This window comes from Prionailurus bengalensis, chromosome D1 (genome assembly GCF_016509475.1).
Source record: "Prionailurus bengalensis isolate Pbe53 chromosome D1, Fcat_Pben_1.1_paternal_pri, whole genome shotgun sequence".
Classification (NCBI taxonomy): Eukaryota; Metazoa; Chordata; class Mammalia; order Carnivora; family Felidae; genus Prionailurus; species Prionailurus bengalensis.
This window is the reverse complement of record NC_057346.1, coordinates 115,516,803-115,540,864: the sequence shown is the minus strand read 5'-3', so window position 1 is coordinate 115,540,864 and position 24,062 is coordinate 115,516,803. Positions and strand designations below refer to the sequence as shown.

Genomic DNA, 24,062 nt, shown 5'->3' with positions numbered 1-24,062 from the left:
GTTAGTGAGAAGAGCAGTGGAGTGGGCAGGCTAACAGGGAGAGGGGGTGGGGGCTGGGGTGGGAGCTCAGATGGGTAATAGGGGGGGCACATCTGAGGAGCTGGATGAACCACTCACCTGGGGCACGGAGGGTGGGCCTGCAGTGGTGGGTCCTGGTGAGGGCAGGGTGGGAGTCTGGAGGCCAGGGAGGGTGTGCAGGTGTCCACGGAAGCGGGGGCAGGATGGATGGGTTCTGCCTCACCAGGATGGTTGTGGGGAGACAGAGGTATCCAGGGTCACTGGGGCTCAATGAGTCCCTGGAGGAATGTGGGTATCACTTCCTGAGATGCTTCAGGGTGCTGAGTTTGGTAAGGAAATCTAGGATGTTGTTTGGCCAAGCTGCATTTGGAGCAGTGTTTCCATAGATTGTCTAGGAGGCAGTCGGGTGGGCCATCAGCAGATTCCTGGGTGTTCTCTAAGGCCTGGGCTGGAGAGCAGGGAGGGGCTTGGGCGCAAGCTGATAGTTAAGAGAAGCAGCTTCACCCTTTGGCCCCACAGGCCACCTCCAGGACCCCCTGCTTCCAGGGTGGAGGGGCGGGCATCAGGGTTCCCCCAAGGTCCTGCCAGCCTCTGCCCTGAGTAGGGAAACCTTGGTCATGGGTAAGAAATGCCAGAGTGGGTGAGTCTAGGCCGAGGTGCATCTCCGGGGTACCCCTCCTCCACCGCCCCTGGCTCTGTCCTCTGCCTGGCTAAGCCCCACACTCCCAGGAGTCCTGACTAGCAGCGACACAGGACCTCAACCCCTGCAGGACCCTCCCTCCAGAGTGAAGCAGGAGCTAGGGCCTCCTGGCGCTGGCAGGGCCTCAGGACAGGGGACAGGGGACAGGAGCCGTGTTGGGTGGGTGAGGGACTTTGGATGGAAACCAACAGGACTAAGGTCAGAACACAAGCTGGGCCTAGCCACATGAAGAGCTTCCCCACCATGCACATTCGTGGGACCCAGGGGCTGGAGACGCCAGGCTGCAGCAGGGACCACGGGATCCTCCTGCTGGCACTGTCCCCCCCCCCCCCACCCTCACCCCAGGGCAGCCCTAGCACCCACCTCCTCCTGCATCACAGGCTCATTAAGCCACTTTGGTCGTCTCCGTCGCTAAGAGGATGGAAAAGGAAGCCTGGCTGTGACACCGTGCAGCAAGGCTGTTGTATGCATGTGTGTGCACCAGCGTGCGCCCCACTGCACACCCCGGCCCTTGCACGATGCCTGCCGGCTGGACCCACCCACCCCAGCAGGCGGAGCACACCTAGTCCACGTCCCCCGTATGTGCGCTCTTGCTCTCGCACGTGTGCATGACCCTGACCCCAGTCCAGGGCGGCGTGCTTGGGCCCCTCAGCGGCTCCCAGCACGGGCACCTGTAAGGGTCTGGGTCCCCTGTGGCATGTGGAGTTGGGGTGGGCAGCCTGCACAGGGACAGGTGTGCTGATATGGGGCCTTGCCAACCAGGAGCCTCATTCCGGGTCTGGCAGCAGCCTGCCACTCGGTGTGTGTCCCTGTGGACAGTAAGGACCTGGACAGGATGACGCCTGAGGCCCCGTCATGGTGGCTGGGGTGAGCCCGAGGTGGGGGTGCCCCCCAGGTGGGCTTGTGGTCTCTTGCCCTCTGCACACCCCCAGCTGTGCTGGCTCATCTGCCTACTTCCTGAGTGGGTTCCCATTCCAGTGGGTCAGCCCCCCTGCCCCTTAGACCCCCCTCACCTCCAGCAGGCGAGGAGAGGGTGCTACCCAGGTCCTGCTTTGGGCGTGATTGGGGCTGCTACAGAGGGAAAGACTGGCAGGTAACCCTTCCTCCCAGGAGTGGAGCACAGGAGGGCCTCGGCGGACCAGACGGGTCTGCAGCCAGTGGCCCACATCTGGATGACTGTCTCCTGGGAAGGATCCAGGCCCAAGGGGAAGGGCCTCCCCCTCTAGGGCCCCGTGGAGGGGGCACCTCCCATTTCCATCCTGCTGAGCCTCTTCCCTAGGCCTTCTGCCCAGACATGAGATCTCGGGGTGTGGGGCTCATGGGCGTGGAGTTCTGTGGCATCATCTACAAGCTGTTTGGGAACCTCATCCTCCAATAGTGACTGCTCAGGTGGGGCAGGTAAGGTTGGAGGGGTGCTTGGGGACTGAGCCCAGAGGCTCTGCTGGAGGTGTAGGGATGCCCTTGACCCGGGGTTTTGCTTTTTGTTCAGGGATCCTGAAACATAAGGTGCAGGGATCACATGACCTGTCGTCACGCACGAGGAAAACGATTTGTCGTTTCGTTCCTGTCCGTGGAAATTGCCCCAGGTGGAGGAAGGGTGGGTGCGTGAGGAGCCATTCCTGGAGGACCTTCCAGCAGGCAGGCTGACCGATGCCTCAGGACCTCCAGTCTCCCCTCCTTCCTTCCTTGGCAACTTCCTCATTCTCAGAGCATGTCTGAGCCTTGTCCTGGGTGTCTCTGCACCGGCTAGGCCTCCCTTTGAAATGCTAGAGTTCCTCTTTGTCTGTCAGACTCCTAACTGTCCCTCAAAGCCCATGGGCACCAGATGCACCGTTTGCCCAGCACTCCCCTCCTGAGAACACCCTCCAAACTTACAAGCCCCCCTCGCCCCCCACCCCCATTAGCTCAGCCCAACCACTGGGTGGACCTCAGGAGACTTGGGACTGGCCTCTCTCTCAGGGCGGGTGTGTCATGGGCAGCCCTGCCGGCCAGGCCGCCCGCCAGGTGACTCATGTCTCTGGCCCCAGATGCACCCCTCTTCCCAGCTGGGCTCGGACCCCTCAGCTCCTGGTTTTTCTTTGGCTGAGGCTGGGCCGGGTGGGGTCTGGAGACTTAGACCCCAGGCACTTGTGAGTCCTGCAGGCCCTGAACCAGACAGCAGGGGGTGGCAAATGGCAGCCCCTAGGGCATGGGGGGCTGCTGAGGCCAGGGCAGTGGGCTGGGAGCACAGGATCCCTTCACCTAGTGTAGAGCTCGGTGGTGCTGTTGACAGGGTGGGAGTAGCTGGTTCCCCACCCGCCCCCGGGCTGGCAGGGTGTGGCTGGAAGATGTCAGACAAGTGGGCAGTTTGGTGGCCTGGAGTGGGGTGATGTGACAGGCAGGCTGCGTGTCCTGCCCAGGACATTAGGACAGGGATCAGCGGGTGGATGGGAGGACCCAGAGGAGAGTCTGAATGGGGGTCCCCTCAAACACCTCCAGGTACCACCGAGGTGGGGGGAGGCAGCTGCCGGCTTACACTCATCCTTTGTTCCCAGACGGGTCCCAGGGACATCACCTGAACGTTCTCTGCAGCAGCCCGAGGGGAAGCTGCTCTCCTGGTGACAGTCCCCCGCTGTGCTGCGGCCACCAGGCAGGCGGCACAGCCCCTCACCCTGCGGGGCAATCCTGACAGCCCTCACCAGCCCTGCCTTGGCCAAAACACCAGACAGAAATGTGCAGGCGCACTGGGACCCAGGAGCCTCTGCCAGTGTGGCCCTGGGACCAAGTGTGAGGTCAGGGGCCGCTGGGCCAGGGCAGACCCCGAAGACCAAGCCCCAGAAGTCAGGGAGGACTGACCCCAGCGACTCGGAGGCAGTGAGATTGCCACCGTGCCTGGTCAGTCTGCCCCAACCAAGGAAGAGAGGATCTACAGGACCCCACTTGGCTCCTTGCCTATATCTGGGGAGGGCAGGGTCCCGAGACAGTGACCAGCTCTACCCCCTGGTCACACCAAGAACACCTGCCAGGATGGGAGTTCCCCAAAGAGGAGTTTCCCGCTCTTGGGGGAGGAAGGGGTGCTAGAGGGGAAAACAAAGTGGACACACGCACGTCGCCTGCGTCCTCACAACCTGCTCACACGTGCCCTGCGAAGCCCACACGTGACACCACATGGCATGGCCGTAGGGAGACCTTAGCTGCGGCACAAAAGGCTCAGCAAACGGGCTGAGACTCTAGGTCTCTGGGGAACCCCTGTGCCGCGGGGAGGGGGGCAGGGTCCCCGTCTGGCAGCATCCAGCCAGTGGACGCCTCTGTCCAGGAGACAATGCTCGCACCTGAGTTTTTCTGATGTCCTTGTAAGTGTGATTTAGATTTAGAGCATGTACATTTTTAAAGTTTTTATTTTTTAAGTGGTCTCTACAACCCAATGTGGGGCTCAAACTCACAACCCCTAGATCAAGAGTCTCATGCTTTACTGACTGAGCCAGCCGGCCGCCCCTGTTGTATGTACTTTTTTTTTTATATATGAATATATATATTTAAAATATTTATTTGTGAGAGAGAGCACGAGTGGGGGAGAAACAGGCTCCATGCCGTCAGCACAGAGCCCGACTCGGGGCTCAAACTCACGAACCACGGGATCATGACCTGAGCGGAAGTCAGACGTTCAAGCGCCTGAGCCACCCAGGCACCCCTGTGTGTACTTTTTCATACACGGTACTTTTTTTAGACCTTAAAAGTAGTTCTGTAGTAACAATAATTTCAGCCAGCCCTGATTATCCCTCAGAGTTTGCCTCATTTTGGAAAGGTCCCTACATTGCTGAGTTGCGGACGCAACAAGACAGAAACTGGGCATCAGAACCCCACATGGGGCCCGCCGGACCTCGGCTAACTTATTCTAACATTGCCAGGGAAGCGACTCCAGTAACAGAGCATGTGGGGAAATCAGAAATAAAGAAACAGGACGCCCTGACGAGGACGGAGGCTCTGCCACCTGCCACCACGTGGATGGACCCGGGGGGACGTGATGCTCACCTGTGATCCCCTCACATGAGGCCCCTGGAGTCTCCAGATTCCCGGAGACGGAGAGCGGACGGTGGGCGCCGGGGCTGGGGGGAGGGGCCGGGGTCCGTGTTTCACGGGGACAGAGCTTCCGTTTGGGAAGATGGAAAGTTCTGGAGATGGAGGGTGGGGACGGCCGCATAACAGCGTGAACGTGCTCAGTGCCCCTGAGCTGCGCGCTTAGAGTCGGGGAAGATGGTACTTTTTAGGGGCACCTGGGTGGCTCTGTCGGTGAAGCGATGACTCTTGGTTTCAGCTCAGGTCATGATCTCACGGTTCGTGGGTTTGAGCCCCTGAGTCGGGCTCTGCCCTGACAGTGCGGAGCCTGCCTGGGATTCTCTCTCTCCCTCTGTCTCTGCCCCTTCTCCTGCTGTCGCGCTCTCTCAAGGTAAACACTTAAACAGAAGAGTTGGTACATTTTATGTTACGTGAATCACACACACGTCCCACCCCAGGACACATGGGACAAGGGGAGTTACAAGGATTTTCATCTCTGCTGTGTCTGAAGTTGCAAACGTTTGGAAACCACCTGAGTGCGCTGTGAACCGGCGAATCCGATGGGCAGCCTCGGGGGGGTATGTGTGTCAAAGGCCAAGCTCTGGACTCCGGACTCGTCCTCACGGTCGCCTCTGCTCGTGGCAAAAATCCTCTAAAATATCAGAGGGGTTTGTCTGTTTTTAAGGAGCAAGCCACAGAGTGGAGAAAATGGCAGCGGGGACTGGACGGCAGACGGGTGGCGGGTGGCCCCGCGTGGCCGGAGGGCAGCCAGGGCGCCCTCGGGCCGCCGGGCAGGAGGCCGGGCCTCTGGGCAGTGTCCACCCCGCAGGCGCCCCCACGTGGCCGGGTAGCCGGAGCAGCCAGGTCAGAAGGAGGTTCCTGGACCCGGAGGGGGCGTGTCTGGGCGAGGCAGGCAGGTCTGTTTTGGATGTTTTCACTCCGAGGAAGCTTTCAGGACCTGTCTGGGCCTGAGGAGCAGACACCTAGATGGGGTGCGCACCCTGGGAGGGCGGGCATGCCAGCTCCACGAGGCTGGGGGCAGGAGGGGCCCAAGGTGGCAGACCCCCGGGAGCACTTCTGGGGCCCGTGGCACCTAGCTCCCTCAGCCCACGCGCCTGCAGCCTTGCCCACAGCCGGGGTCAGTCCAGTGGGACGTCTGGCCAGAGTGGGCTCAGGGAGCTGTGGGCAGCGGGGCGGTAAGAAGGGGAAAGCCCCCCTTCACGGTGTCCTCTGTGCCCCCCACAGACGGGGAGCTCACTGCAGAGAGTGGCGGAGAAAGCACCCCCCACCGGCCCCGCTGGCCAGAGGGTCAGCCTGGGGAGCAAGGTCCCCCTGCCGCCTCCCGTGTCCTCGCTGCTCCAGTCCCAGCCCTGCCCTGTGCACCGTGGCTGGCAGCCCAGGCCTGCGGGCAGGAGCCCATCTAGGGTCAGGGTGGGCAGCGAGGCCTGGCTGTGTGTGCCTGAGGTGGGGCAGGGCGCAGGATCAGAGGCATAGGGGTGGCAGGAGGGGCCGGGGAGGGCCACCTGAAGCTCCCCACTCCTCCCTGGAAAGCCTGCTGGTGTGGATGTGACCACCCCCCACCCTGGATGGGAAGCCTTCCCCCGGCCCCATGCAGGTGAGGACACCAGCCCAGCCATTGAACAATACAGTTTATTTCAGACTTGGCCTCCACTCAGGCCCGGGGTTCCTGTGGTTGGCTGGCCAGGCAAGGACACGTCGGGCTCCCGCAGTGCCCAGGGCCACCCTCCAGAGCCTGCCCACTGTCCCCGTGCCAGGGGCCAAGCTGGGACCAGATGTGCTAAGGAGGGGCTGCACAGCAGTGTCCCTGCAGGCACAGAGGGGCGATGGACGTGGGTGCTGATCACCCACCAAGCAGCTCTATTCTACCTGTGTTATTGCATGTATACGCTTGTTAGAATCAAAGGGCGCTGGAAGAGGCGGGAGGGACCCCTCCATGCGCCCCCATCCCCGTCCTCCCCGCCAGGCTCCCAGCTGGCCCCAGGACAAGGAGGAGGCTCAGGGCAGGAAGTGAGGCGGTCCCAGCCTCGGGGGCTCCCCTGGAGCACAAGCCGGGTGAAGTATGGGAGCCCCCCTCCCCAGACCGGCCTTTGGGCTGTGTGTCCACCCAGCCAGGGTTCAGGTGATGGGCAGGGGTGGCATAGAAGGTCTGCCCCTGTGACTATTTGACTCAGGGCAGCCCCACCACCGGCCCTGCCCAGGTGGAACACCCCCCCCCAACCCTGCCCAGCTACAAAGGGCAGAAATAGGGTCCCACTGCACCGGCTCCGCCCAGATGGACCTCCCCCAACCTTGCCCAGCTACAAACAAAGAGCAGAAATGGGGAGAGTGAAACAGCCGTACCCTTTAATGTCTCCACACGGGCTGGGCCCTTGCCAGAGCCCGTCCCAGACCCCTACCCGGCCCTGGGGCCTCTCGGCACAAGCTGGCGCACATGAGTGGGTCCGCTGTGGACGCACCTGCCCAGAGGCGGTGGGCCACACTCACAGTCCACTCTTTCCACTGCCCCCGGCCAAGACCCCTGCCCCAAGCTGGAGCTCTGTCTTGTGTTCCTCAGTAAACTCTGGAGCCTAGGCTCCTTCTGCCCCAAAGATTGGGAAGGGAAGATGCTGGGGGGCCAGTGAGGGGGCCTGGTTTCCATTGCTCACCTGTCCAGCTCTCTCCCTCTGCATGTATGTGGGGGTAAACGCATATATATATGTATATCATGTATGTACGTATGTATACATAGCTGTGTGTGAGCTCGGCATGCACTACATTCCTGAGGTCTGTACAGGAAGTGGCTGGGCCCCCACCTGGGCACCAGCCATCATTTTTTCCGGGCCAGGAAGGCCACACCAAGAATTAGGGCTGCGGCTGCCACAGCCACACCCCCAGCCACCAGGAACGGGGTCAAGTTCTCAAAGGGGCAAGGGCCTCGGCCCCCTGAGCCCCCGCTGGGGGCTTCGTCCTCCTCAGCGCCGTCCCCGGGGCCCTTGGGCTCGGGGGTTGCATCTGGGCTGCTGGGGGCTGCAGGGGCCGGCTTCAGGTTGCTGTGGTTATTGAGAAGCGTAGGGTCTGCCTTGGCAGGGGTCTTCTTGGCAGTCGGTGGTGTGGGGGCCGCTGGAGGCTCCTGCTTCTCTGCCTGAGCCTCCTTCTTCCCAGGTTTAGCCGAGGGAGCTTTGCCATCCACAGCTGGCGGGGCTCTGGCCTCAGCAGCGGCCTGGGGAGCCTTGGTGTCGGGCTTGGGGCTACTGGTGGACTTCCCTCTGGACTCCATGGCGGATGGTGCTGGCAGGCTTCGTGGGGTGTGCGTGAACAGGCAGGTAGCTGGACCACAGCGGCTCAGGACAGCTCGCTCCTGGGCATTATCTAGGCCTGGAGAGAGACACAATGAGGCTGTGGCCAGAGACTCAGCCCTCCTGTTCAGCCCCTACCACCTTGCCCCCATAGAGACCCTGTCCAGTTCTCCGGACTAACCCCCAGCTCTGGATGCTTGCTCTCCATCTCCCCTCGACCACTCCCTGAGAAGCCCCTCCAACCACACAGGCAGAGCCTCTGGGCCCTGAACAGGCTGGGGGTGCCGGAGGAGACCGGCCAGAGACCTCAGTTTCCTCCTTTGCAAAATGGTCCTGCCCATACATGTGCTGTTTCCATCTGATGCCAGGGTAGGGAGGCCCTTGATGGGGAAGTGAGACCCCACCCGGCCCCGAGGAGGGTATGTGGGCAAAGTAGGGCATGGCAGCTAGGGTGCGCCTGGGGCAGAACCAACCAGATACCGTCTCAGGAAGACTGGGTCCAAGTAGAGAGGGGGCAGGGCAGGAATCCAGAGTCTGGGCTCTCTGGTGCCAGCAGGGTGGGTGTGGGCCCAAGGCTGCCACAGCAGGGATGCAACACACCTGAGGTGTCTCCCCAGGAGGCTGGAGAAGCCAGTCAGACAGGCAGTGACAGGCCTGTGCCTCCTGGAAGGCATCTGCCCCTCCCCAGCCCCTGGTACCCACCCCAAGGACAGCTTCGCCTGCTCCAGTTCAAGGGCAGGGAGTCCTTCCCGAGTCTGAGGCTGTGCCTGCCTCTAGGGCAAGGGGGGCAGTTTCCTGGTGTGAGCCTGGAGTGGACAGACCACGTCAGTCAGTCCCAGCACCCTCAAATCTGGGCCAGGGCAGAGCATCGGGGCTCGGGGCTATAGGAGAGGCCTGGCCCAGACCCTCAGTGTTTGAGTTGGGGGTACCGGGGACACTGGGCTGGGCCCGAGTCCGCTCTCCCCAAAGACCCGGACACCAGCCGTCTGCCTCTCCTCCGTGAGGATTAGAACCCCCCAGCCCCTCCTCCCGCCTCCACCCCCACCTGCACGGGGAGAGGGCGCCCACTGGGAAGCAGCAGCCCAGGTTTTCCACCCAGGCCAGGCACACTAACCACACCTGAAGGTCACCTGTAGGTCACAGCATGATGGGGGTGTCCTGAGAGCAGCCCAGCTGCTGGCCCACTTCCCAGGGAGCTCCAGCGGCCCCGCAAGCCCTGCTGTTCTGGATGGGCATCCAGCTGCTAGGCGCCAAGTTTGCAAAGGGCAGGTGGTCTGCCTCCCCACCCCCCCCACCCCGTTATTTTTGTCTCACACTGACGTCACCCCCCTCCCCCTCCCAGGAGCCGCCGGGCTGGAGCGAGCCAGGGGCCCGGCACGCGCCCCCAGTGACCTTCAAGGCGAGAGCCCGCGATCCGCCCCGCGGGGCCGCCCCGGCCCCAGAGACCCCAGTGCCTTACGCTGCTGCTCCCGGTGCTCCCACCTCGGCGCTGCGCGCTCTCCGCGGGACCAGGGCCGGCGGCGGGCGGGCGGCGGCTGCGGCTGCGGCTGCGGGGACTGGGAGTTTCCCACAATGCATTGCTCTCAGCGCAGCGAGCCGAGGGGGCGGGGGCTACCTCGCCGCCGGCTCCGCCCGCCCGCAGCCACCCGGGGGCCCCCAAACCCAGCTCCGCCCTTGATCCCTAAGGCGGTTTGCAGTCAGGAAAGCAAGGGGTGGACGCTGCCCTTCCCGCACCCCCAACCCAGCCAGAGCAGGAGTCCGGTGGTTAGCCCAGGCCCGGTGCCGGTCAGCGGGTGGGAGGACAGAGGGAGGTCTGCAGGAGGGAGGCCAGTCCCAAAGAGAAGGCTGCCCTCCCCCAGTCGGTTCCAACAGTTCTCAGAGAAGAGGGTATCTACTTAGAATATTTATTTATCTTCTTACAGGACAAGACACAAAAAGTTACAACTTCTTAAATCTCTTCAAAAGAAAAAAATATAATTCTGTAAGCAGCAGCAGCAGCTTCCAAGGTACAGATGTGGTGGGAGAGGACAGCTCCCAGGAACAACCGTGAACTCGGTGGGGGGGGCCCAGGCCTGAACCCCAGGTAGTGTCACTGGGAAGGGGCCTCCGGGGAGGGAGCCCGGGTGGGGGTACACAGCACCAGCACATCAGGATCAATCACCAACACAATCACGTGGCCTGGGGTGGGGCGGAGCAGGGGTGGGGGGCAGGCCGGCTTCAATTCACAACATCAATGAAAGAGGGGGGTTCCGGGAGGGCAGAAGTTCTGGAGTGTGGTCAGGGGCCTTAAGAAGAGGCCCAGAGAGTAGGGTGGGCCCTGGGAGGGCTGAGGGGGCATGTACTGACCCCAGAAATAAAGTGGGTACCCCCAGGCTCCTACTGGTCCTCATGCCTGCCCTCCCCACTGGCCAATCCCAGACCCAGGGTGGGGGGCAGGGGGGTGTCTCTGAAGAGGGGTCTGCTGAGAGGCAACAAGAACCAGGCTGGAAAAATAAATGCCTGGATGGGGTCAGAGGGGAGCCTAGAGCACACGGCACAAACACGCACACATTGCCTGGCCACGTGGGTAAGGCCGGCGGCCCTGCCACAGCCCCGTCTCAGAGAGGCCAGGCCGGTTGAGGGCTGGTGGACACGATCTGCCCCCCAGAACATTCTCACATGCACACAGACCTTATACACCATGGGTCCCCAGCCTGGGGTGGGGGTAGAGAGGCCCCACCAGGAGGGATGCTGGGTCCCACGGTAGAGTAGGGGGGCTTGCCCTGGGAGTCAGAACCCAGTGACCCCCCTGCACCTGGGACTCCTGGCTCAATATGGGGGGCAGGAGACCTCCTGCAAGGCTGGCTGGGGGGCAATGTGGAGTCCGGGCTGAGGCGAGAAGGGCGACGGCAAGGGGAGGCTGGACGGACGGACACAAGGATGGACAGAGCACTTGTGCTCAGCAAGTTAATAAATAGGTTTGTGCGGGGTCCCCTTTGTAGACTAGGGGCCAAGCCTCGGGGACGAGAGCTGGTAGACTGGAGGGTAGGGTCCCGCTTGCCCAGCCCAGGCCTGGGGGCCCCAGCCCAGAGACCAGCTCTGTCCCTGGGGGTGTTCAGGCCGGGGCGGAGCTGTGGCGGGGGCTGGCTCCAGGAATGTAAAGATTTCTGCGCTTTCCACATAAATACGACGTTGATCCCAATGGTCGTGCAGGCAGGACCCCTCGGGGGCCCCTGTGTGCACCACCCACGTGGACCCTGTGCCCCTCCTCTGCTTCCCCCCCCCCCATCCATGTGCAGAGAGGCAGACAGAGACTTCCTCTCGCTCAGTCCTGGGCAGGCCACCCGGCTCCGGCCCCGCTCTGGTCCCACGCGGCTGGAGGGCATGGGTGGCCTCCGGGCTCAGTGCTGGGGTGGCTGCAGCAGCCCCAGCAGGGTCTCGGCGATGCCCAGGAAGTAGACCACTTGAGCGATGCCGAACAGCGGGGCGATGACCAGGGCACGGCAGTAGGCACCCTTCAGGAAGGCCGAGGGGCCCTCGTGCCTCAGGATCTTCCTGTGGGGGACAGGGCGGTCAGGGCTGGGGCTGGCCCACCCCCCACCCCACCCCCACGGGGCCTTCCCACCTGGCACAGTCCAGGAACCCAGTGTAGGTGTCCTCGTTGACTCCGCGCTGCAGCGACTGGAGTCTGGTCTTCACCACTGCGGGGCGGGCGGGGGGGAGAGGCGGGTCGTGCAGATCAGCGTGGGGCCCTGCCCACCACCCACCCCGCCCCTGGGCCTGCATCCCCAGCTGTGGCCCCGGCACTGACCGTCACAGGGGTTGACAGCCACGGCAGCCGTGCTCCCAGCCACACAGCCAGCCAGGAAGGACACGTAGAAAGGAGACTTCTCCGCGGATGCCGGACGGCCCAGCTGGTTCAGATTGGCAAAGAGGGGGAAGTAGACGATGGAGAAGGGGACGTCCCTGTTGGTGGAGGGGGGAGGGAGGGACGCTGGTGACCTGCGGGTGTGCGGTGGCCAGGCCTCCCTCCTTCCTCCCCTGACCCTCACCGTCCCCCCCCCCCCACCGACCTGAGCAGCGTGGCCCCCAGTCCCTTGTAGAGGCCGGCGATGCCCCGGCTCCGAAGCAGGTCCCGGGTCAGCTGGGTGGCTGTGGGCCGGGGGGTGGCCGTGGCCTCCACGGAGGGCTGGGCGCCCCCTTGGGCCGACAGCTGGGCCTGGGCAGCCAGTATCTTCTTCTGGGCGGCTGGGGAGAGAAGGGATGGGCCTGCTTGCGAGGGGGGGTGGGGCGCCGGGAGCGGGGCCCTGGCTGTTGCCCCCGTCCCAGCTCTGCGTCCCCGCCCTGCACCCTCACCGAGGCGGCCGGCGTCCTGAAGCTGGATCTTCAGCATCTCCATGGGGGTGGTCACAATCACCTGGCAGGTGCCAGCTCCACAGCCCGCCAGCATCTCCTTAAACAGGGTCAGCTTCTGCCTGCGGGGAAGGAGTAAGGCCCGCGGCGCAGAAGCTGAAGCCCCTGCCTCCCTGGGGGTGAAGGGTACAGGGAGTGGGAGAGGCGGACGCAGTCTCGTGGGGGTACAGCGCCCTCCAGCCCTGGCACCGAGCCCAACAGACAGATGGCCCCACGAGCAGGGCCTGGGAAGGTGGGAGGACCGTTCTCACGCACGCAGCCCTGGGAAAGCTGGGGGTCTCGAGTACCCAACGGGCCACCCTTTCGGTCCCACCCTCGGGGGATAGGGGAGCTGGTCAGCACCTCCCAAATCCCACCCCGCAAGGGGCAGTTCACAGTGGCCGGGGGCCAGGACCACTGGGGCCTAAGCACCACTGACTCAGCACCCGCTTCCCTCCCTGGGCAGGAGGCGGAGAGGGAGTCGAGGTGAGGGGCACAGGAGGGCAGAGCTTTTGTCCTTTGTCAGGAGACACACACCCCTCCCCCTCACGACCTTGGCCCCCAGCCCCTCACCCGTCCTTGGAGAGCTGATATCGAAAGAAGTCGTTGGCGGCCAGCTTGATGGCCTTCTCCGGGGTGACGAGGGTCAGGTTCACGGCAGCTCCTGTGGGGTTGGGGAGGCTCTCAGCCAGCACTGGCCTCCCAGCTGGCAGAGCCCTGCCCCCGTCACTCCTTGGCCCGCTTCACCTGCCCTCTCACCCACATTGGTGCCAGGCAGGGCAGGACCGGGCAGGGACAGGGGCAGTGCCTCCTCCAGGCTCTCTTCTCCCCCTCCCAGAGGAGCACCTCCCCTGGAGGACGAGGTGCTCACGCTGCTGGGGCCAGGGCTGCTGGGGAGGCAGCGGCGAGCCCCTTGAACGGCGTCTGGGCAGATCCGGGCCTGAGGATTGTCTCCTAATCGGCTTTGCAGCAGCACCCCCACCCCCTCCCGTCTCCCGGCACAGATGGAGCCCCACCTGCCCAGAAGACGAGGGACGAGGCTGCAGCCACCATGGTAGAGACACCGTGTCCTGCCATGCTGGCAGGCAGTGGGGGTGGGGGCGATGCCACAGAGGACTGCCCCCCCCGCGGGTCCCACCCTGTGTCGTTGGCCCAGCACCCAGACCCCCGTGGGTCACGTCCACACCCACACACCTGGCCTAAGCGTGCGGCCCTGCCTGGTGCTGCCACCTGCCTCCCAGCTCCTACAGCCGGGCCCCTCTACCCACGCCTGCCCCACCCCCGGCCTCACCTCGGTACATGCCAAAGTAGCCCTCCGAGCGGACGGTCTTGATGAGGCAGTCAGACCTGCAGCCAAGGGGAGGGGGTGAGCTGGGGACCAGCGACAGAGCTCCCCAGGCCTGCCCTGCCCTCAGTTTCCCCTTTTGTGGAACAGGGTGAGGGAGGCAGGAGCAGGGCTTAGGAGTCTGAGCCTCACCGCACTGCCCGCCCCCCCCCCGCCCCCGCAGCCTCACGAACTCCCCCCCCACCCCCTCCCCCTCGCACACTCACATGCTGCTGTACACACGCTGGCCATTCTGCTGGTTCTGCAGCCTGGTCTTGGCCAGGTCGATGGGGAACACGCAGGTGACCCCGATCAGCCCGGCGATGCCGCCATTGATGAGCTTGGCTGGCAGACTGAGAACAGAGGGAGCGTCAGGAGAGTGGCCTCCCCGGCCATAGGTCAGGACACACGGGGTAGGGTGGAGCCAAGACCAAAGGCAGGGTCGCGTTCTGACCTGATCTGCTTATCAGCCATTTAACTGAGCGCGCCCAGGTAGGAGCCGGAGAGGTGGACGGTGGACGAATGGACGAGGTAGAGGCGGCAGAGGGTGGGCGGGACAGAGGGGGAGGGGCGGTCCTCCACTTTCTGGGGAATTTCAAAACCACCACTTCTCTTCTAGAAGAGGGTGAGGAATCAGCAGAGGGAGGAACAGACCACACAGAGGCACATCAGGGAAGTAAGCTTCCCCCCCAGGCGCCCTCCCCAGCTCTCGTGCCGGGTCACCAAGCCCCTCACCCACCCGTGGCCCCATCTCTAGGGCCACCTGCTTTCCCCGCAGCCACCCCCCTGCCTGTGAGTCCTCCCAGCTGGCCTCGCTCACGCTCACACACACACACACTCACGTGCACACTGAACACACACGTGAGCGCACTCTGCCTTTAAAGGGCCAGGCGCCTCTCCGGGAGTCAATTTCCCGGCCGGCTGGGTGTCTCAGCCCTGGACTGCGGGTGACCCCCTCATCCTTGAGCAGCGGCGGCTGGTGCCTGCCCTCTTCAGGATGGGGCTGGAGGCGCCGAGGAGCCCCCCAGCCCGAGCTCAGCTCACAGCTACCCAGGTAGATGACACCACGCCAGGAGCCGGCTCCACTGCTGTGGCTCCTCTAGGACAGACCCCTCCCCGCGGACAAGCACCATGCTCACCCACCCCAGCCCTGCACCCACCCTCCTGTCCACCCTTCCCAGGAATCTCTCTCCCAGACACCCGGACGGACACACACACACACACACACACACACACACACACACACACACAGACCGGGGCTTCGGAAGCTTCAGGGTGTTTGGGGCACAGGCTAGGGGGCAGCTGGGAGGGGATGGCTGGCTCTCTGAGGCTTGATGTGGTTGGTTCCCCCATCCACCCTAGGGGTTGGAGAAGACAGGGCCCCTCTCACTAGGCGCAGGGCAGGAAAGCCAGAGCCGAGCTCAGGAGCCTCCTGTCGGGGGCCCCCCAGAGTCCTGGGGCCGGCCCCGCTGCCTCTGCCGGGGGCCCCCACCCGCAGCACTGCCGCCCAGGGTCACAAGGCTGGCTCACACCCGTGGTCCCTCTGAGGACTGGTGACCTTCACCTCGGCTTTCCCAGGCCAGCCATCCCCCGTGTCCCCGACCCTCCGGCCCCATCACCTCCGAAGCCCCCAGTCCCGCTCACCCCGAGGACGGCACTCAGCTCCTCCAGGACTCCAGCCCGCGGGGCTCACAGAGGAGATCCAGTGGCCGAGGGAGGTGCCGGCGGCACGGATTGGCCGCTGGGCGGGGCGGGGCCGGCCTTGGGGGGGCGACTTTCTCTTTCACTTTGGGCGCGCCTAGGCTCCCCGCAGCCCTGGGAGAAGGGATGGGAAGGGGTGTGACGGCTTCAGAGAGGCAGGGCCAGCCTCAGAGATTTGATCGGCCCAAGGGGCGGTGGGCCTGACTCAGGCCAACCCGGCCAAGTCAAGCCAGCTGCCCACGGCTGCCGCGACCCCAGCTGCCCAGTGGCTTTCCGTCTGCAGCCCACAGGCTGGATTTGTCTAGGACTCCGGGACCCAGAGAATGGGGCGCTCCCTGTGCCCAGGCACCCTGGGCACAGATATGGAGAATATCTGGTCCCTAGGGGGGTGGGGGGAGGAGTCTGTGCCCACTCCTCTTTGTGAAACTTGTGTGTATGTTGGATGAAGACACGTTTCGTGGAAACCTCATCCTAGGGCACAGGAAGACGAACCTGTTTACTAAAAACACCAAAGAAGGGGTGGCTAGGTCTCCAGAGGCCACTGGCTGCCGCCCATAGGACCACTCACCTGCCAGGTCCAGAGGGCATGAGGACTGGCACTCCCAGAGCCCTCTGCCCTGCCAAGGGCCCCCGACGCACACGCCCAGGGCCTCAGTCCTCAGGACCTGCTTCCCCAGGCCCTATCCTACAGATAAGGGTGTGACCTCTGAACTTCAGCCTGACCTTTCCCTCCCCACCCCCACCCCACCCCGCCACGTATAGGCTGGCCACAGCCAGCTCTCTGCCGCCCTAGGCTGTCAGGGGCAGGGTCCGGGTTCTCCCTCCGGTCTCCCAGAGTCTACCCCTGCCCTCTGGGGAACTGAGTGAGCCCTGCCTCCTGGAGCATCACCAGATCCCACCTCCCATCCAAGGGAAGGGACACCTGGGTGACGGGGGTCCCGAAGTCAGACAGACCGTCAAGATGAGGAGGGGAGCAATGAGGCAGGCCCAGAGATCCCAAGCCTGAGAAGAGAGTGAGTCCTGGGGCCCCACATCACAAGCCACAGGCTGCAGAATGGAACAGGGAAGACGGTCGCTGGACCGACAGCCGTGACATGGAGGGGCTCTGCCTGGGGAGACTGGCCAGGGGTCCAGTGGACCCGAAACCCCCTCTGTCCGTCCTCACTCCGTGGTTCCCACCCCTGCTTATGAGACAGCTGCGGAAGGCCTTCCCTCTGCCCCTCTCGTTGCCACAGAAACCCGGCCTCCAGAGCCAGGCCTGAGGCCCAGGGCTGTCCGTCCTCACTGTCCCCTTCTCCACTTGTGCGGCCAGGTAAACTAAGGACCTGAGCAGGCTGGGGCGGGTGCTGCCCACAGAGACCATTCACGGGATGATTCCGCTACTTCCGGACCCACCCGGGGAGAAAATCTCCCCCCAGGGAAGTCGCGGAGCTCCCCTACCCCCACGAAAGGCGATGCGGGTGACGCTCAGTCTGGCACTGGCCGCAGGCTCCCCATTCAACCCCCCCCCCCCCCCCCCCCCGCTAGTCCCGTCCCCGTTGGAGGGGGCGCTTTCTATCCTGTCAGAGGGGCCCCAATCCGCAGACAAAGGAGGCTTGGGTTGGGGGCTGCGGACTCCAGCTCAGAGGCCGGCTCAGGCCCCCCTGTCCCTTCCTCTGGAGGGGATGCAGACCGGGCCCGGGCGGTCACGCTGCCCCCACCAGGCGATGGCGACTCCAGCCACGCACGTGTCCACACAAGTCCGGCGGGGGTCCCACGTGTGTGCCCCCCCCGTCCCCCCCCCCCCCCCGCGGCCTGGCCTCTACTGCTTGGGCAGTAGCCCCAGCTGTACCCACCCCGTGGGGACACGTGTGCGCGGGGAGCGCGCCCGGCACCGCCCGGGGTCGCGCACGGCCTCCCACACCCGGGCGGCAGCTGGTCGGAGCATCCGCCGGCCCGGGACACCCCACCCCCCAACCCCGGAGGCGCCTTGTCGGGGCAGCTGTCACCTACCCCGGCCACCTCGGCGCCCCTCGCCCCCGCAGCCGGGCCGCACTCGGGTGGACGCCGCAGAAGGGACAGGTCGGGCGGGCACTCACCGCGCGCTCTGCCGCCGCCGCCGCCGCCGCCGCCGCGCTCGCCTCCCCCCCGTGCCGCGCGCCCGGCCGCTGCGAGGCGCGGAGACGCGTCCGCTCGGCGCTGCGCGCTCCGCCCCCTGCCCCCGGCCCTCGGCAAGCGGGCTCCGGCTCCCCCTCCCGGCCGCCGCGGCCACTGCGCCCGCCCGGCCGCGGCCCGGAGGCCCCAAAAGGCCCTTCCTTCGTCTCTGGGCCTCGCGCCCCCGCAAGGGCCAGAGACCCAGTGATTAGTCCTGCCGGGCCAGCAGGTGGCAGAGAATGCTGCGACGGGGGTGTCCTAGGGCAGGGTGGTGTCCCGGGCCTCGCAGTAGGTGCTTGGAGAGATGGGAGCTGGCCCGGCACCTGCCCGCCAACAGGGCTGACGCACCACCCCGCACACAGGTGACCCTACCCACCGGTGCCTCGCCGTTACTTTGCAGCTGTAGCCCCTCTCCCTCCCGGGCACATGGGAGCAGCAGGCGAGCAGGTAGTGAAGTCTTCACACAGGGCCCCATCCCAGCTGAGCCCAGGCCTCTGATCTCAGGCCACCCGCCTTCCACCCAACAAATAAACTGAGCTCTGAGAAGCCGCCAGAACAGTACATATGTGTTACACGCGGTAGGGGCGAGGGGAACAGGGAGTCACTGTGCCCACGCACAGGGAAGGCACCCACTGGCCAGGGTGCATCAGGGGCCAGCCCAAAGTCATGGGGTCTAGGCCCGGGCAGACTCTGGGGACGGTGATGCTGAAGGGTCCGGTGGGGCCAGGCCTGCGCGCTGGATGCTGTCCTCATACTTCTGGCGGCCGAGCTCCAACACCGCCCTCACCTCTTCGGCTACGTCCAGCCGGTCACTCTGCTCCAAGGCCTGGACGAGGCGCCCCACGGCCCCCGGCTGCCCGGCCTGGCGCTCAGCCCAGGAGAAGAGCATGTGACGGATCTGGCCGTCCAGGTCGTCCCTTTGGGGGGGGGGGGGGACAGGGGGAGTGGTGACCCAGAGGCCCAGCCACCACACCCAACGTTCTGCTCGCCCTCCTAGGGCGGGTTCCCTGCTCCCCAGGTGGGATGTGGCCAGACCCTCCCTTTCCTGCCCGTTGGCCCTGTCCCCACCCACCTGGGGCAGAACTTCAGCCAGCCTCAGGGAAGGTCCTCCTGGCGGCTGCCAGGACCCAGGCCTGAGGCTGGTCCAAAGCCAGCATTAGCAGGCCCAGAGGAACTCACCGGAACTCATGCCTGATGCGCTGCAGCTCACGGTAGGGCATGCCGAGGTGCAGGGCCACAGCTGGCCAGTCAGGGCCCAAGCGTCCGGCCACATTCAGCAGGTTGCTCTGGGTCAGGAAGCCGGTCTCAGCATCACCCAGGTTCAAAGGTGCCAGGGAGAGGCTAGTCCCCTGCCCCTGCCCTGGCGCCTTGGACCCCCGCAGTCTCTGTGAGGAGGAAGGGGTGCAGTGAGCCCTGCCCTCTGCCCCCCCCCCCGGCCTCCCCGCTCCCGGCCTCTGTGCCACCCCTGCCCCCTTCACACACACTGCCCCCCACCCCAGGCCACACCGGCAGCTTGATGGGCAGAGTGGCCATCCACGGGCTGTCTGTGCCCTTCCGGTGCCGGGCCGCCTCGGCCTCCTCGGGCACGTCCTCGGGCACTGCTCCCCGGTAGAAGGACACCTGGGGATGGGATGAGGTGGGGCTCAGTGTTCTGGCCTCTGCCCAGGCAGCCTGGGGCTCCCTGCCCACTTGACCCACCTGGCCCCTCACAGCCTGAGCCTGTCGGTCCAGGGTTGTGGTCACATACACCTCCTTCACGTTCTTCAGGTGCGAGTAAAAGACAAAACAGACCCTGCCCTGCACGCAGTCTGGGCGGTCTGGGGGCGGGGATGGGTTCAGCGGGGAGCCTGGGGAACAGACCCCAGCGTCCACCCACCGCCCCCAAGGAGGGGGGGCATACCAGCATCCACGTCAATACCCTTCTCGAAGGCAGCGAAGAATTTTTCGCCCTCGAACATCTCCACCGTGTCAGAGGGCTCGGGGCCTCGGTACCGCTCCAGCAGCCGCCGCAGGGTGGCATCCACCTGGGGGGGGAGGGAGCGCCCGCCGGCTCGGAGCTCCACGCCCGCACCCCCGCACCCGGACCTCACCCCTCGGCCCTGGCAGACGCCCACCTTGCTGAGGGGCAGACACTGCAGCAGCACCTGCTCGGGGTCGCGGCGTCGCTGCAGCGCGATGAGGCTCACGCGGTGCAGCCGCAGCCGCTCCCAGGCCTTGCGAGCCAGGCCCTCCACGCGGGTCTTGGCGGTGTACCAGAGCCAGTACCTGCGGGGCTGCGCGTGAGTGCGGCCGGGACGAGCGTCCTGCGGGGAGGGGCCGAGGGAGTGGGGGGGGGGCACTGACCAGGAGAAGTGCGTGACCCGGAAGCGAGCATACAGGTGGGTGAGCTCCAGGGCCACCTGAGTGGTGATGTCATCCCACGTGGCTTCGGGAGGGGTCCGGTACAGCAGGTGAAGGCACGAGCGATCCAGACTGAGGCCTAGGGACGCGAGGGGGTGGGAGGCTGAGGCCACCCGCGCAGGGGCTCCCCGTCTGAGCGCTGCCCCCTCAACCCAGCGGCCAGGAATTCAGGTGGGCCGGCCGGCCGGCCGGACGGCCGCCTCTCACCTGTGACGCCGGGGGGCAGAGGCAGCTGCACTGTGACCGGCTGGAGGAAGCTGGGGGGGCCGCTCTGGGAGAGGCAGAGCAGGGGGCTGGCCGCCGCCCCGGGCTCCTCCAGCAGGGCCCGAAGCTCCCCGCTGGCCACGCGCACCACCTGGGGCAAAGAGGCCACCTGAAGGCTCACCTTTGTCTTGAGGCGGCCCCCACCGCCCGCCCCGGCCCTGCCTGTACCTGCATATAGACCTGCCGAGGCTCGTCAGTGGCCCCAGGGGGGAATGTGACCTTGACCCCAGGATGTCCCGAGGAGTACAGCAACGTCCCCTCTGGTGGCACCAGGCAGGCATTGGACGCAGGACGCGAAACCACGAGGAACCATGAGAAGTGGGGCACCTGGCAGTGGGCCCAGAGCCGCTGGGCACGGGGGACGGGAGTCAGAGGGAACAGGGTCAGAGCGGGGACGGGGTCTGGGCAGAGCCGTCGGGCGGAGGCGGGGGAGGGCCACAGTGGCTCTCACCTTGGGTGTCTCTTCTTCCAGATGAGTCTCCAGGTCACTCCAGCTGTCATCATTCAGGGTCCTGACCACCACCTCACGGCAACGCCGGGCCCGCGGGGGCACAAAGAGCAGCCACAGGCCCACCTCCTGCCAGGCAAGGGTGGCGTGAGCGCTGGGCCCAGGCCTGGGCCCTCATCACCTGCACCCCACCCCTGACTTGTTCTGGGCGTGCCTGCTGGAAGGCCACCCCGTGGGGCTGCAGCTCCAGGACGTGGCTGAGCAGAGAGTCGTGGGGACCCAAGGGGACGAGTCGCGGCTCCGGCAGCCGTAGTCGATAGCGGATGCTGACAGGGGTGGCAGTGGCCCCAGCAGGGAACTGCAGGCGGACGCCACAGGCCAAGGTCACCGAGCAGCCTTGGGGGGTCACGAGGAAGCTGCATGACAGGGCGGACATCCAGTCAGACACAGAAGGCATGTGTACATCTGAGTCGGGCACCCCTAGGAAACCGTGGGAGACCCCGGAGGCATGAGCAAGGTGTCCATCAGGGACAGGGTGACAGGGCCAGGACATGCTTGTCTGGCCCCATCTCTCCTCCCCAACACACCTGTCCAAATCTGAGTTCAGGAACAGTCTGGGCATTTCTGGGATCGTCGGTGTCCCTATGGAGGGACAGGAAAGCTGTTAGAACAGCCCTGGCACCTGCCCCCTCGGCCTGTCTGTGGCCTGACCTCCCCCAGCAACAGGCCTACCTGGGGGACTGGGGAGGGCAGGCGGGGCCTCGCCCAGGGGGTTCCCCCGAAGGCGCACAAAGGGGGCGTCCAGTAGCTCAGGGGGCACGTCCCGGAGCTGGTTGTCCCTCAGATCTAGTCGGGTGAGCAGCGGGAGGTGGGCCAGGCTGGTGGGCACCGAGGTCAGGAGGTTGCTGTGCAAAACAAGCAGCCGCAAGGACCGGAGCCCCGCTGCGGGCAGGTGCCAGCTCAGGGCCAGCAGAGGGCTGCGCAGGGCCACCCCAGCCCTGGCCAGGACGGGACACTCGCACTAGTCCTGTCTCTGCCCGCTCCGGCCAGACTCAGGGGGCTTGGGAAGTCTGTGCAGGGGCCTCCACAGCTGGGGAAGGGAAGGCAGGCAACGGTCACCTAGGGGGTGGAGGCTCCGAGGTGGGCCAAGCCTGTGTGTGCAGGGGCCCCTGTGGAGGACAAGGGGGCCCACGTGAGAGTGGAGGCCAGGCACTCCCCGTCAGGCCCAGGGAGCCAAGAGGGCCACGGCTCCTACTCACCAAGGGAGGCTGGGAGGCTCTGCAGCCGGTTGGAGGCCAGGTTGAGCTCGGTGAGGCTGCTCAGGCCTCCAATCTCAGGGGGCAGAGTGTCCAGAAGGTTCTGTGAGAGATCGAGGCACTGCAGGGTGGACAGGGCTCCCAGCGCTTTGGGCAGCGTTCGCAGGCAGTTGTGGGTCGCATAGAGGAAGGTGAGGGCGGGAAGGGCGCCCAGAGCCTCAGGGAGCTCTGAGAGGTGGTTGTGGGAGAGCAGGAGGGTGCTCAGACCATGCATCTGGGGGATGCAGCCCGGCAGCGTCTCCAGGCTGTTGAAGCTCAGGTCTAGGTGGGCCAAGTGGGTCAGGCCACTCAGGCCAGCAGGCAGTGTGGTCAGGGAGCCCCGGAGGCAGGCACCCAGCACATCCCGCTGTTGCCCACCTGGAAAGGGGAAGAAAGGGGAAAGGGGGAAGGCAGATGTGGCCCTCAGAGCCAGAGTCAGGTCCCCGCTCAGAGGCACAGACTTCTCCTAACCCCACCCACACAGGGACAGACTGAGACGCCAGCAGACGGACACTGCAGGCTCGTCTGGGCTGATAGCCATCACCCACGACCTGCCCCAGGAAAGACAGCCACGCTAGGGTCGGCTGGGAGCTGCGGTGTCCAGGAGCCCGGGCCCAGCCAGCTGCACCCTGTGAGGGGGTGGGACCAGGTGGGGCTCACCTCTGAGGACCAGGGAGCGAAGATGCCGCAAGCTGCACGGCACCTGGGCCAGGGTGGTCTCTAGCAGCCGAGGGTCCTCGTGGCTGCTCAGTTGCATGAACTGCACCTCCAGCAGCTGCGGGGACTGCCGGGCACACAGGTGTCGCAGCCGCTGGCAGCCCCCAGGGTACAGGTCCAGGCTCAGCCGGCTCCCAACCAGGAGAGGGGGGTCCCCGGGTTCTGCGTCCACAGCATCCACAGCATCTACAGCATCTTGTGCAGCATCTTCTGTAGCAGCTGCCTCGGGCTCCAGCCCCTCCGCCACCGCAGCCATCGCCCACTGGCCGTCCTCGGGGGCCAGACATGTCCCAGCCTGCCAAGCAGGCCTGCTCAGGCAGGGCCTGGGAAGGCTGCAGAGTCAGGGGGAGGAGTGGGAGGGAGTGGGACTGGGCCCTCCTTCTGCTCAGGGGAATGGAGACTCCGGCTGGAGGGGAGTCCTTGAGCCAGGCCACAGAGCCCAGAGCCTCGGCTGCACAGATCTTTGCCGGAAGAGGGCTGGGAAATGAGCGCCCTAGAGCTGGGCACGGAGACCTGTGTGCGGAGGAGTCTGGGAAACCTGCTGGGCGGGGGTAGTGGGAGAGGAGGGAGAAGTGAGGCTTCCCACCCCAATTCTGGACATTGGCACAAGGGACTCCTCGAGCTGTCAGCTCATCCTGGCTGTCTCCCTTCCCCGCCCCTTTCAGAGTTCTGGGTCCAGCCCCACCTCCAGCCTTCACACCCAGGAGCTTTGACCAGAGGTCAAGGACTCTTATCTGCCGCGTGGAGGCAGTGGCCCAGACGTGGAACAGGGTGATTGTGCTGGCATGTGTCAGAGAAGTGAATGTGTGTGTGGGGTGATGGGACCCCACTTCGTGACCGCTGGAGGAGGGTTCTCCCACGCTTCCCGTTCGCATCTCGGTCGGAAGATGAAGGCAGTGGTCTGCACACTCAGAGCTCCGACCGCCTGGGGGCCGGTCCTGGCCCCGAGAGCACCCCCGACCCCCACCGTCCCCACCGCCCGCCAGCGCCCCGCGCGTACCTGCCTTCCAGGCTGTGCGCGGTCCCCGGTGCGCGTCCGGCGCCGGGTTTCCGCCGGTGAGTTCCCGGAGCGGGCCGGGGCTCCCGGTCCCGCCCAGTCAGGACACCCCTAGCTCTGTGGTGGGACCGCAGGCAACGGCCTCGGGGTCCCTCCCCGCCCCGCCTGCCCTCTGCCAGCCTGCAGCCCTGGAGACGCGGCCGCGGACCCCAACCGGCAGCCGCCAGCCCAGCTGCACTCGGCTTCCTGTTAGTCCGTCTCAGTCCAGCCTCTCCCGCCTCGAGGGCCCGCGTAGCGGCTGGGAAACCCGCCCTTTCAGAGGTTCCTGGCCCTCAGGCCCGCCCTGCTCCGGAGCTGGGCATT

At 65.4% G+C, this 24,062-nt stretch overlaps 3 protein-coding genes across 8 annotated transcripts; all 3 read right to left on the bottom strand.

Moving 5' to 3' along the window:
• Positions 1-7,095: 7,095 nt before the first annotated feature.
• On the bottom strand, positions 7,096-9,639 carry CEND1 (cell cycle exit and neuronal differentiation 1). Of its 4 annotated transcripts, none has more exons than XM_043582094.1 (2): positions 9,509-9,639; positions 7,096-8,128 (listed from the first exon to the last, which is right to left on the bottom strand). In XM_043582094.1, the coding sequence occupies exon 2, from the start codon at positions 8,028-8,030 to the stop codon at positions 7,581-7,583; it is 450 nt and encodes a 149-aa protein (XP_043438029.1). In that variant the 5' UTR covers positions 8,031-8,128; positions 9,509-9,639; the 3' UTR covers positions 7,096-7,580. The 4 variants fall into 4 exon arrangements, with proteins under 4 accessions (XP_043438029.1, XP_043438030.1, XP_043438031.1 ...); XM_043582095.1 differs by having other exon boundaries at positions 9,532-9,630; XM_043582096.1 differs by lacking the exon at positions 9,509-9,639 and adding an exon at positions 9,169-9,276.
• Positions 9,640-9,939: 300 nt separating this feature from the next.
• On the bottom strand, positions 9,940-15,502 carry SLC25A22 (solute carrier family 25 member 22). The gene is made up of 10 exons (XM_043582093.1): positions 15,389-15,502; positions 14,199-14,359; positions 13,972-14,097; positions 13,712-13,767; positions 12,994-13,084; positions 12,385-12,503; positions 12,102-12,276; positions 11,840-11,994; positions 11,654-11,729; positions 9,940-11,583 (listed from the first exon to the last, which is right to left on the bottom strand). Exons 2-10 carry the CDS (start codon positions 14,216-14,218, stop codon positions 11,430-11,432), a joined length of 972 nt encoding a protein of 323 aa, XP_043438028.1. The 5' UTR covers positions 14,219-14,359; positions 15,389-15,502; the 3' UTR covers positions 9,940-11,429.
• Positions 15,503-18,129: 2,627 nt separating this feature from the next.
• Positions 18,130-23,969, bottom strand: PIDD1 (p53-induced death domain protein 1). Of its 3 annotated transcripts, none has more exons than XM_043582092.1 (16): positions 23,703-23,969; positions 22,646-22,997; positions 21,950-22,363; positions 21,423-21,632; positions 21,278-21,332; positions 20,905-21,106; positions 20,694-20,819; positions 20,411-20,590; positions 20,186-20,333; positions 19,922-20,057; positions 19,693-19,843; positions 19,497-19,602; positions 19,277-19,395; positions 19,085-19,198; positions 18,758-18,963; positions 18,130-18,495 (listed from the first exon to the last, which is right to left on the bottom strand). In XM_043582092.1, the coding sequence occupies exons 2-16, from the start codon at positions 22,956-22,958 to the stop codon at positions 18,252-18,254; spliced, it is 2,724 nt and encodes a 907-aa protein (XP_043438027.1). In that variant the 5' UTR covers positions 22,959-22,997; positions 23,703-23,969; the 3' UTR covers positions 18,130-18,251. The 3 variants fall into 3 exon arrangements, with proteins under 3 accessions (XP_043438027.1, XP_043438026.1, XP_043438025.1); XM_043582091.1 differs by having other exon boundaries at positions 19,479-19,602; positions 22,646-23,034; positions 23,703-23,968; XM_043582090.1 differs by having other exon boundaries at positions 19,479-19,602; positions 23,703-23,951.
• Between the last annotated feature and the right edge of the window lie 93 nt (positions 23,970-24,062).